This window comes from Anneissia japonica, unplaced genomic scaffold (assembly GCF_011630105.1).
Source record: "Anneissia japonica isolate Jap-2015-1 unplaced genomic scaffold, ASM1163010v1 scaffold287854_len485379_cov200, whole genome shotgun sequence".
NCBI classification, from domain to species: Eukaryota; Metazoa; Echinodermata; class Crinoidea; order Comatulida; family Comatulidae; genus Anneissia; species Anneissia japonica.
Window position 1 is genome coordinate 365,048 of NW_022732005.1, and position 12,727 is coordinate 377,774.

The 12,727-nt window shown below is 31.1% G+C and overlaps 1 protein-coding gene across 1 annotated transcript in view; it reads right to left on the reverse strand.

Annotated features, from left to right (window-relative positions):
• Positions 1-5,445: 5,445 nt before the first annotated feature.
• Positions 5,446-12,727, reverse strand: part of LOC117115531 — a 17,108-nt gene continuing 9,826 nt past the window's right edge. Inside the window, exon 3 of the mRNA XM_033259371.1 lies at positions 5,446-5,529. Within this exon, the coding sequence (XP_033115262.1) occupies positions 5,446-5,529 (84 nt within the window). The remainder of the gene's footprint in view (positions 5,530-12,727) is intronic.

Genomic DNA, 12,727 nt, shown 5'->3' on the forward strand with positions numbered 1-12,727 from the left:
GACCCTACGTATTAGGGCCTGGTGAGCGCTATCGCGTTCCTGGCTCCGCTGCGTTTCAAATCACGCGAAGTTAAGAACGTGGTGATGCTGCTACGGCCTCACCACTACCTTAACATGAAGTCAAACTCATTACAAAAATAACAGCGCATGTTTATCTATTCTGAATTGGTCTTTAATGTTCAGCTAACGAATGTAACTATCCTGGCCACAGCTGTCTCATTTCGATAACAATAATTGTTTAAATTATTGAGTTTACTGACAATTAGAGTAATAGTTTATGGTTGTTTAACTTTTATCGGCCTATTGTAACTATTGCATTTTGATTTACAATGGGCATGTCGCGTTTACCATGCTTACTCTACGTGGGAACGAATAAATATCACTTATGCTTATACTGTACTCAAGCTTTTAACACTAATTGCAAAGTGTTTAACCTATGCTGGAGTACATTAAAATGAAAAAAATAAATTAATAGAATAACATCATCATAAGTCTATTTAATTATATAATTTATAAATAGTGAATTATATTTATCTAAGTTTATGTGTCTATTTTAGATACCCACTTTGTAAAAACATAATTTCATTCAAATACATTTACAAAAGATTAAACATTATTTTCATTAGGCCTATAGCACAGCACGATGAACCTGGAAGTGTTGATAAATTTGAAGATAAACGTGTTGTGTCAAAACGAACGAATTTATATACGAGTCATATTGAAAAAGAACACTTTAGATTGTCTATTTAAAGTTATATCTGTATAATATACAAAAGAAATATTTGTGATTATATTAAAAAAATATCTTCTTTGAATAGGCCTATATACCGTAGCCCTTCTGATATGCAGTAAAAATATAAAGACAAAAAATCTCAAGAAATTAAAGTGATTAAACAATAAGACAGATCGAAAAAACAAAGAGGTTTTAAGCTCTATTTCAGATTTTTTTTTCTACGAAAACTCTTAAACTGATTACCATCCAATTAGGCCGATGGTATCTGCAACGATTAGTATACTGTAGAAACGGTAATCCAACCAACAAAATAATCTAACAAGACGTTAAATAATGTGACTGTTATAATTAATTTCCTTGTTCTCACTCTTGATTAAAAACTAACAAACTTACTTTAATTTACGAAGTGAGAAAGGTGTGTATTTAATTGCATTATTTAAATGTATTAACTCAACATATATGCACTGTATCTTTAATACGGCGTTGAGCGTACCATCAAATAGGCCTACAACAATCGTTAACATGTAGACTTAATGTTATGGTTTCACGCTATTTTGCTCTGATTATAGGATTATAACATTTAAAAAAAATAAATTTAAAATGCTGAATCAAGTTTTATTATCATTTTATAAAATTTAAGGATGTGTCAATAACAAACTTAATCAGTTTTCTATGTGACAATCTTTCCCAAGACAAACATACACCCGATGCACTAGTATAGGCCTAACTTGGATTAACAGAGTTTTAAATATCTATATGCTTAGGTAGTGGAGTTAACCATACTATTTTCCACTTTTATGATTATAACCAGCTGTAATAAATTAATATATCCTAGTGTGAATTGAGAAAAAAATCTAACATGTTTTCGTTTCCACGAGCATGCCTATCATATTTCGTAGTTTTTATATTAGACCTGTCAAAAAAAAAAGAAAAATATCGAAGTTTAAAATACACTTCTTGAAAAAAATGTAATAAATCAAAAAATATTACCTTACATATACCATGGAGGTATAAAAATGCATATACTATACTTTCAGGTGGAATGATTTTATATTAGGTAATCATCAAACCAGACAATCAATCAATTCGTTTGCAGTAGAATATTGAATTAATTCTAGTTACATGATACGGTAGTGTTATTTTAATATATTTGAACAAATGCATATTGAAATGCGAATCGTTATTTTACCAGTTGGATAACGAACATAAATTACAATCCTGTGAACGTGCAAGAACAATTGTGTTTTCATAACTCTCATCCTTACATATCAGATTTTAGTGTTACATGGAGAATGACAAGGACGCTTAGTCACACGTCTGCGCGGGACAAATAGGCTCGCACCCGCGACATTCACATTGGCACCTGGTACCCAGCAGGCTTAGTCGTTAAAAGTGAAATATATTACTAACCGTCTACTAAGACCGGTACAATGTAAAATGTTACAACTACCCCAACACATGTCTGGGCAATTAAATCCCCATACCGGTAAAACGCCTAATATCGATGCAACAACTGCACCAATACTTGAACAGATGCGGCGCGTAATTGAAAGAAAATTTACGCCGGAGTAGGCCGTTCTGGGGGAATTTTCAATGAGGCATCGACCCCTACGTTGGTAACAGCTTCAATGGACGCAAGCCGCTAAGGTCAGGGTTTCGCAAACTGATTTTAAGTAGGAAAAAGAAGGCCCGATCATGTAAGCCCTGATCATGCAGCGATTGCTCCGAACTTGTATGACCTTCAATTTCATTCTAATTTACCGTCTTGTATTGATGCTTGATACAGGTGGGGGGAAATGATGTAAAATAAACGAAGAACATTGTAAGCCTACCAGGGTTTGTGTCCATCTTTGGGCATTCCGTTACATCTGGTTGCTAATAATTTTTTTAATAACCAGCTTTACTAATTTGCTAACACTCAACACTTCCGTGCATTCCAACTGTATATTTAACCGAGTTACTGAGAGTTTATATTGGTGAATTGAGATCGTTATAAATAACTGTCTCTTAAACTCGCTTGTTGAAATTCAATTTTACGTTGTCCTAAATTAAATAGATAATAGGTTGGACTATTTACAACATATAGTTGTTTTTTTAGGGTAATAATAATATTCTGTATTTGTATTTTTTTGTTTTGTTTTGCTTTTTGCTTTTTTGTTTTTTGCTTTTTTGTTTGTTATTTTTTTCGTAGCGGATCATGCATCTTTCCACTTCAGAGTAATAATATAATTATATCGATCGAATGTACACTTTCAATGCAATAAAATATATCATAATTAAAGCACCCTTTTCAAAATGCTAATTTCGTAAACTGTGTTGCTATCGATGGTATAAAAAGTAGTTAATCAATAATTAATCAGCGTTCATTTTGTTAATAACTGACATACTATTACATTATTAAAAAAACAAACATAGACCTATTATAATTATCTGATTTAACTTATTATTAGTAATATATTGTAAGTACTGTAGATAAGAGTATGATATAAACCATAGTTTATCTTATTTCTGTTATCAACGTTTTCGAAGACAATGCCCAGTAACATTTGTTTTAACGAATATATGATATTTATGACAACAAATTGTGTTACAGTTAGCCCTATTTGAATTATATTATATAATTACAATTTATTCTTGTATTATCGTACATTTTAATACCATTTTTCATAAAATAATAAGCGTACGCTTTTTTGGGGGATACAAGCAAATTTTGAATTTGCAACTATTAACTCACTTTCTTTCAACATAATCAACGAATTTTCTAAATCTAAATAAATATTGCAAGCGAACTTATTTTTAAGTGATTAACTATAAGAAATACTATTTTATAAAATAACTTTTATGTATGTTAGCATTGCTAAAAGTACATTTTTAACAGCTAAAAATGTAAGCTTATCCTCCAAAACCGTTGACAGTAATAAGTTGGACCTCCCCTGTTTAAAATTGCATTCGCAACATTGATTGGACTGAAAACCCACTGGGTCTATCTCGAACCACTCGACCCGTAGAAATATCTAGTTACTGGGTGACAGATTGGCCGCTATATCGCCGCGGTACGTCCTCCTTGTTTTCTATGTCATCGTTTGGAATGCAAGGTACAACCAACTTTTTATGGCACCCATTTTGTGTCAAAATGAACTTCAAAACATCTGCTCCCTAAAAGTGTTATTTTTCAAGGCCTAGAGAAAATTGATACGTGTTATTGGAGCCCTAAAAAGGGAAGTAATGCAATAGTTTTCGGTTTCGTTTATATATTTTTAAATATTAGGCCTATTGATTATATTTCTTAATAATAATAATTTCAAAAAGAAAATCCTCAATAATATCAACATGACAGCTTTAAAGTCAAAAAGAATTTGAACCCAAGAGAAGGATGTGACCAAACATACGGTAGCACTGCTTCACTGAATGTACAAAAAGTACAATAACTTGCATACTGTAGGCCTAGGTCCCATGCAAATTATATATTAAAGTAAAGCGTGGCATGGGAAACAATATAAGTTTAATAAATACGCCATACAGATTAAGAAATAGACCATTTATAAGAATAATTAATAATTAGAATATTATATGGTGCATAATTAGGCTTATACAAATCGCATACCAAAATAAAATAGGCCTATAACAAATGTATTTTTTTCATTTTATTTCATTTTATTCAATATCAAAATCGCAGTCGAGGACTGAATTAAATGATACTTACAATAATACAGAACAGTAATATAAAAACATCAAAGGAAAGTAATATAAAAACATCAAATGATTAATTATTGGCGTATATAGAAGAATGAACACAGTGCAACATTGTACATGCAATGATATTATAGTGGAGGACTTATTATGGTGGTCAATATGCATTTCTTCTAATTCCAGTGTCCTGTGTTTAAACATATAAAATATATTATTATATGCTAACAACAAATCACGAACTACATACACGGTTTTCAGTGTAATTTGTATATTCTCATTTCTGTTTCTTTTATTTCATTGGTTTATTATAAAGAACAATCTTTTACAATCCTTCGAACTCCTTAATTTCCTTTAACTTTTTTTAAAATTTAAAATAATCTCTGTATTAATATTTTTTAGTTTTATTGTTATTTTATCGTTGTTGTGTTATCATCGTCATCATCATCATCATCATCATTTTTTCCCTTTCTTTTATTCAATATCAAAATCGCAGTCGAGGACTGAATTTAATGATACTTACAATAATACAGAACAGTAATATAAAAACATCGAAGGAAAGTAATATAAAAACATCAAATGATTAATTATTAATTACAGTAATACACAAACATCATCATCATTTTTATGGCATTTTTGTAACAATATCATCATCAGCATCAATATTATCGTCACTCCATTGTAAGTATCATCGTTGTTGTGGTCATCATCGATTATTTTCATCATCATCATCATCATCATCATTATTATCATCATCATCATAATTATCATCATCATCATCGTCGTCATCATCTTCATCATCATCATCATCATCATCATCATCATAACATTGTCGTCATCACCTTCATCCTTTGCCATCACAATTATTATCACCACTAATAATCATCAAGACTATTCTAATCATCATCATCATGATCACCATAATCATACACACTTATATTCATCACAACAGCCATCCAAATCTTCATTATAGTTGTAATCATCATAAGCTTTCTCAGAATTGTGCATCATCTGTAATGTCATCTTTATTTCGTTATATCATCATCCTCATTGTCATTATCATTATCGTCAATCTCATCCTCCTCATCGTCATTTTCAGCCTCATCACCCTTATTTTTCTCATCATTACACATAACATTTATTTAATATAATAAATAATAATAATAATAATAATAATAATAATAATAATTATTATTATTATTTTTATTATTATCAATATTATTATTATCATCTTCATCATTGGCATCACCGTATTTATCTTATTTGTATTATTTAAAACAATAACTAATTTATCAAAATTGGAAAAATAAACAGCTGAAACTCGTTCATATACTTTGTTCAAATTATGTTGGAAATGCATCTCATGATTTTTGCCGATGGCTCTGAAGTGCACAGAGCCAACAATTAGCGAGGTAGGAGGTAGGAAATGTATTCCAATCTATTACTGATAAGGCACGTATATGCTAGAAACAATTGCCAAGGTTGTACACAATCATCACTATTCTTGGAACTGCGCCACCAACTATATATTGCAACGATTTCCCCAGGAAAAAAAAGCGAATCAGGTTAACTGCTTTTTATTTTCATAATTCATACTACATAATAAGCTATAGTTGAATATACGTACACCTAATAAAATTTACCATGAATAAAACAATGTTCAGAAATCAATATATAGTTAGAAGGATTGACAATTATAGCTTCATTTCATGAAACTACACCATCACTACATTTTGGAAAATAAATAATGATATGATAATATTGAGATTGAAAGAGATTAAAATGTAGGTTCAAACTTTAAACAGTGTATATTTTATAAAATACACTTCACTAACGATTGCAGCGATATGAATGAAGACATAATTTAAGTTATGTAGCATACTATCGCTCATTAAAGTAATTGTTTGAACTTAAAAAAAAAAAAAAAAAAAACATTCGGAAACGTGTGCTATTTTTAAGTTTAGCGTAAAGGATAACAAAGTTTCACCAACCTCTGTTTTTGCATGTTCATTGTGTGAAATTATTTAGCCAATGTATAGGCATGTATAATTTGGTAGGGTTTTTTCACTGCTACATAATAACCATTCAGTTGTAACTGACTTCTACCATGGACGCATTACTTCGATTGGAAAGTTACTACAGTGGTTAACATTTTTTTTTGCAATAGTGGATTTGTATTAGACGCCGCTAGCCTTTCATTTCTCCATTACGGTTGTATTCTCCATCTTTTCGAGCAAAAGCAAAAGTCAAGAGTACAATGCAAGTCATTGACTATTTTTGTGATTGTCTTCGAAAATTACTATTTTTTGGCACTTTTACTTTTTTTTCAGAAATGTTTAGGTATTTTGCTATTATTGGTTGTTACTGTGATCAATCTGCGAATCGTTACGTGCATGTTGTCCTCCTGTCTTTGGGTGATATCTGTTATTTATTTTTCCCTTATAGACATATTCAACACAGTACGTTAGGCCTACTCGCTTTATGCGGCAATAGTTTAATCACAATTAGGCTTATATTAAATTGCATTTGAAGCCTATAATATACACTACTATATTATATAGTATATATTGGCCTACAATATTATAATAACGCATTATAGATTTAAAAAAAAAATATTTCGATGTGCATTCATGAAGACGACGGAACCTTTTATTTACCGTTATGTCTATAGCCAAGTAAAATGCAGAACTTCGTCACTAGAGTTATAAGAACTTCAGAGGAGAGGGAGACAGTCATTGTTGGAAAAAGATAATTGCATTCCAGAATGTGAGTGATGGTCTGTTGGAACGGTTCATTTAACATGTGCTCATGTTAGCGTCTGGTCAACTGGTCCGAGAAATGGTAACAAGTAGTATTCTAACACATTCTAATATGAATATTAATACCGATGGACACGCGTAGCTGATATCAAACGTGATAACTCTGCGCTCTGTGGCACGACTTCTACCGGAAATGCCCTCGTGTGCACAGGCCGCAGACCCGCGGGCTGGTTCCGCCGCTCAAATCTCTTCATTTACGTGGATGCGTTTAAGAAAATGATACGGAGTCAGGCGACAGTGGTCTTGGATTTAGAATCTATAATTGATATTTTAACGCGTAAACACTGACTGTTAATTAGATAAACGGAAGTATATGCACTCTTCCTTTTAGACAGTTTAGAATATTCTATATTATGTGCAAAAATGTTTGTAAACCTTTTTTATTTCATAATTTTATAATGGTATATTTGAAGAGACATAGAAAAAAAAAACAACTGGGAACGGCGACAGCGGTCTTGGATTTAGAATCATTGACATTTTAACACGAAAACACTGACTGTTAATTAGATAAAGGAAGCATGTTCACTCTTCCTTTTAGACATTTTAAAATATTCCATGGTATGTGCAAAACTGTTTATATTCCTGTTTTATTTCTTTATTTTAAAATAGTACGTTTACATAGACATTATAGAAAAAAAACTACAGATGTTCTCAATCAGATGCTGAACAAGCGATGACGAGCTCCAGCATACTACAATAGATGTAGTCCTCTATTGATTACTAATATAGGCCAAGACACTCATGAATGTCAAACTGCCTTTAGTATTGTATAGTCCAAAATAAAAGCATCAAGTTAGGCCTATTATCTTCAAAAAAAAGAAAAAAGGTGGTATGAGGAGAAAGATACAATACCGTTATCTAGCTTACTAATAAAAACAACTCGACTTAAAAAAAAAATTAACTTAGCCTATTCAATTTCGGCACAACAACATTACAAAAAATAAACGAAAACTAAAAGAAACCATTCACAATTAACAAAACTCCAAAATAATAATAATAAAAAAATTTGAAATAAAAGCAAAGCTCAATAACACACCAATTAAAGGGTTTAATGAAAATATTAACTTAGCCTAATGATGATGATGATGATGACGACAACGATGATAGTGATGATGACAACGATGATCATGATGATAATAATGATGTTGATGGTGATGTTAATGATAATGATGATGATTCTGATGATAGTAATATTGATAAAGATAAGTTCTATTAATAAAAGCTCGATACTGAAATTAATAATAAATATGGTGATGAAATGTCGATGATAGTGATAATAACGAAACCTAATAATGTTACATTCATAACATGCGACATAGTGCATCGTGCTGCGAATTGTATGTGTTACAGTATGTGATTATGTTTGCCTCTCAAATTGAAGCACACGTGGAACCTTTCACCGTTTACATAGACCTGGGTCTTTGAAGTGTTTTAAGTTTGGTAGGCCTACATGCCACCAAACATTAATTTACCTGATATTTTATCGATATTTATTTTTATTCTGAATTTTAGCTAGTTCATACTGACCTAAATACCTCAGTAGACCTCCTTGGTACCCCTGACAGCTTAAAAGCTGTCCCATTGTCAGAACTAAATAAAACAAAATTACAGAAACTATTCCACAGAAGGTTGAACTAGGCCTTGTCTACATTTTATGCCAGCACGAGCGATGTTCATACAATGCCGGGGAATATGTTATATTTCTAGATATTTGGATCATCCTGACTTTGTCACGTTCTACACTGAGAGTAATAATATTATTGCATCAATGACTTTCTGTAACCACATCTTCCCGCTGACTCGCAAAGCGTCCGGACGTTCCCAATAAAATGCTACGCCAATCAATAGAAAGTGTTTGTGTAGACCCCAATTAAATAAATTGTATAACAAAACACACACTGATCCCATGTCTAAGTCAGTTGTGTGTTTTGTCCACGTGTGTAAACTTTAGAAGATATTTTTCGGTTAAAAATTTGCCGGTGTTTCGTCAAAACTAGAGCAACATATAGCGTGATTGGTGTATTATTTCTTTACCCTATTTATTATGCTAGGCGATATCGTGGTCTATTTGCGACGGACGCTTGGAAGGAGGTTTGTGGCCTAGATAAGTCATCATCGCGGCTTAGGATGTCGCGGAAGGTCCGCATTGACTTGACTTGATACTAACAATCGTTACCTTAAATTTAGAAGAAACATTGCGAACTCTTCAAGTTATTCGGCCCAGATTTTGATTGATACTAACATTGAAGATTACTTTAGGCCCATAGGATATAAAGCATGTTTAAACATCTTTGGAATTAGATAATGTAGGACTAATGTTAGAGTTAACTAGGTTATACCATGTAAATAACAATCTACCAAGCATATTAACAGTGGTACTAATGATGATGACGATCACATTAATAGTAACTATAATTTTGACTTGAATAATAATTCTAATGATGATGATGTTTATTATTTTGATAATGATGATGATAATGATGATGATGAGGATGATGATGATGATGATGAAGATGACGATGATGGTGAGGGTGATTTTTATGATCCTTTCAATAATATGTCAAATCCATGTCTTCAAAATCATTTAAATGGCTTTTCCTGGGTCTGATATAGGCCTAACTACTGGATTTGGTACAGTTGTTATTAAACGTTCTGGCAATTTTTCGAAGGCAGCATTTTAATATAAATTATTATTTTTACCTGGAGCTAGTATGCTTTTAAATTAAAACAAAATATCCTAGTTTACATAGACCTGCATTATCTCGTAACACAAAGCGTTCTAGTGTTTTAATGGCTTGTGGATGTGAAAATGATTTATTTCTCTAATAATATCAGTAGTGTTATTATCCAATTATATTTCTGAAATAAATAAAGCCTAAACCTGCCTATAATCATAATACAACAAATTCTATTTATGAATTATATTGACGCCTGACAAAACCTGACCCATGGCATTGCACAAGATTTCATGATGACCCGTGTACTTGTATGTAATGTTTGTTAAGAAAATGTTGAAAGACAATCCGGTATCATATCCCAGTGAAGTTGCAGCAGTAGAAGTGCGATAGCTCTTCAAACAGGAACGCGTAACGTGTTTATACATCTGCTCGTACCATGCATGGTACACCGGTTGTAGGCCTAACGTTATTCCATGGACCTATTATTAATAGATCCATGGTTATTCCAAACTTACTTTCTCAACTACTTCGCTTCCCGTGTGATATACGGGATATATATATATATACACACAGTATACTATACATACATACATATATACATATAATGATATCGATAATCGATATAGTAAATATTGAAAACATCCTTATTTATATATTATATAGACCATATTATATAATATATACATAAATATATATAGAATCAAAGTATTATTTTTACAGCTTACATACAGTATATACACATACGGTAATTCTCTGTTGTATAAGACTATATTCTATTGAAAATACCATAATATCTTATAATATAACATGGTGCTATGTAGGCCTATTTGAAACTTTAGTCAGTTAAAGTTCTTGCATCGATTTTGTAGAAAAAGAAATTAAAATTGGCAAATTTAACACAATTCATTGATAATAATGATGCATCGTTTGGTGCATCATTTTATTTATATTTACAAAATAACACTAATATGTTTTGTTTTATTTTAGAACAATAATAAATATCATATTACATTAGACAATTTATTGTTACATATACAATATTTCGAATAAATCCAGGGCAATATCATAGAGTATGATTATACGTACCTACTGTACATGCTAAAATAATTTTAAATTAAAAAACAAATATCATTAAAGTTTAATACTGGAGTTAATCACGCGGCAAGCAGAAAATGGTCGCTAATTAGAGCTTTTTCTTTGTGTCTCCTTGATTAGAGGTGGTTTTCATTGGAGAGAAACTTGAACATTAATATAATTATTTGACTAGACGAAGTAACCATGCTATTTAAAATGCATCTGGTATATTATCAGCATGCGAGTCGTTCGCTGTATGTTTCAAATAACTTTCATAGTAACATCCACTTATCCAATATTGTCTGAATTGTCAGTTGAACGTGTACTCGATTTACTTCACAAACTACAAAAGTGCTAACAGTTGGACATCAGCATTCCAACACCAAACAGTGGTCAGTGTGATATGACCAGTCGTTTTTGCTACACTCTCGTCCAGTCCAGATGGACAGCACCTGCGAAAAGTTTTCTTTCTCGCAGGGTATCGCGCAGACAGATCTTTCCGACTGGACGCAACGCTTCGGAGACCATTACCATGGCCGAAGGGTTTCACCACGTGATCAGAAGCGTGCTCCACATTATAGTTCTTATCTAAATCAGTAACCCTATATGGGTTTATAATTAATCAATGATAATATCGTTAAAATCGTTATCGCTTTATTGTTGAAATAACACACATAATTAAAACAAGATGGACAATTATTCACTGCCACATTTTATGGTATTATCACTTAAAAGCAATACACAACTTTGGCCAATCCTTACCATAACTGCAATAGGCCTATGTTTGAGTATCTTAAACAATATTGGCGTATATACTGTATATGTATATAGCATGCATATATATACACATATATATTATATTGTTTATTATTATTACAATCATATGTTATACTGTAGTTAATATATATATACCGTATATACTACGATAACATACATATACACAAACAAACAATTATACACAATTTTGACCAATAACTTATGTATAGTAACTGAAATAACTTAAAAAATATAGGCGTATATATACAGGCATGTTTATAATATATATATATATATATATATATATATATATACTGTACATAGAATATATACTATATACGTATGTACATCCAAAATTACTATATACGCCTATATTAAATGGCTTATTTTGTATGTATTTATATATATATAGTGGAATATATGTACTGGTACACACATAGAATAACATATGTCTTATAGTTTATAGTTTATAGTTTATAGTATATATATATATATATATATATATATTATTCATAGTCTACACTTCAGTTGGAGTGTACTCATGTGCTATATGTTTATATACTACGGTACGCGTTATATATGACTAAATATACACCATTACTCTTTTTCTGTTTCGGCCCGCTTACTTTATATTCTTCTTCCAATTGTTTCAATTATACACAGTTTTTAGGTGTACAATACTTTATGTATATATGCCTCTATATATATATATATATATATATATATATATATATATAAATATGTCAACCCTTGTTTTATGTCACTCGTGATAGTCTCACTATATATATATATATATATAAATACATATATATATATATTCATGTATACTTCTTTATTTTACACCTTACTACATATAGACTGTACATATAATAATCTAATATCGACATTTTCTCGATGGCTATGTTTATTATATATATATATATGTATATTTATATATATATAGTGACACTATCACGAGTGAGAGAAAACAAGGGTTGACG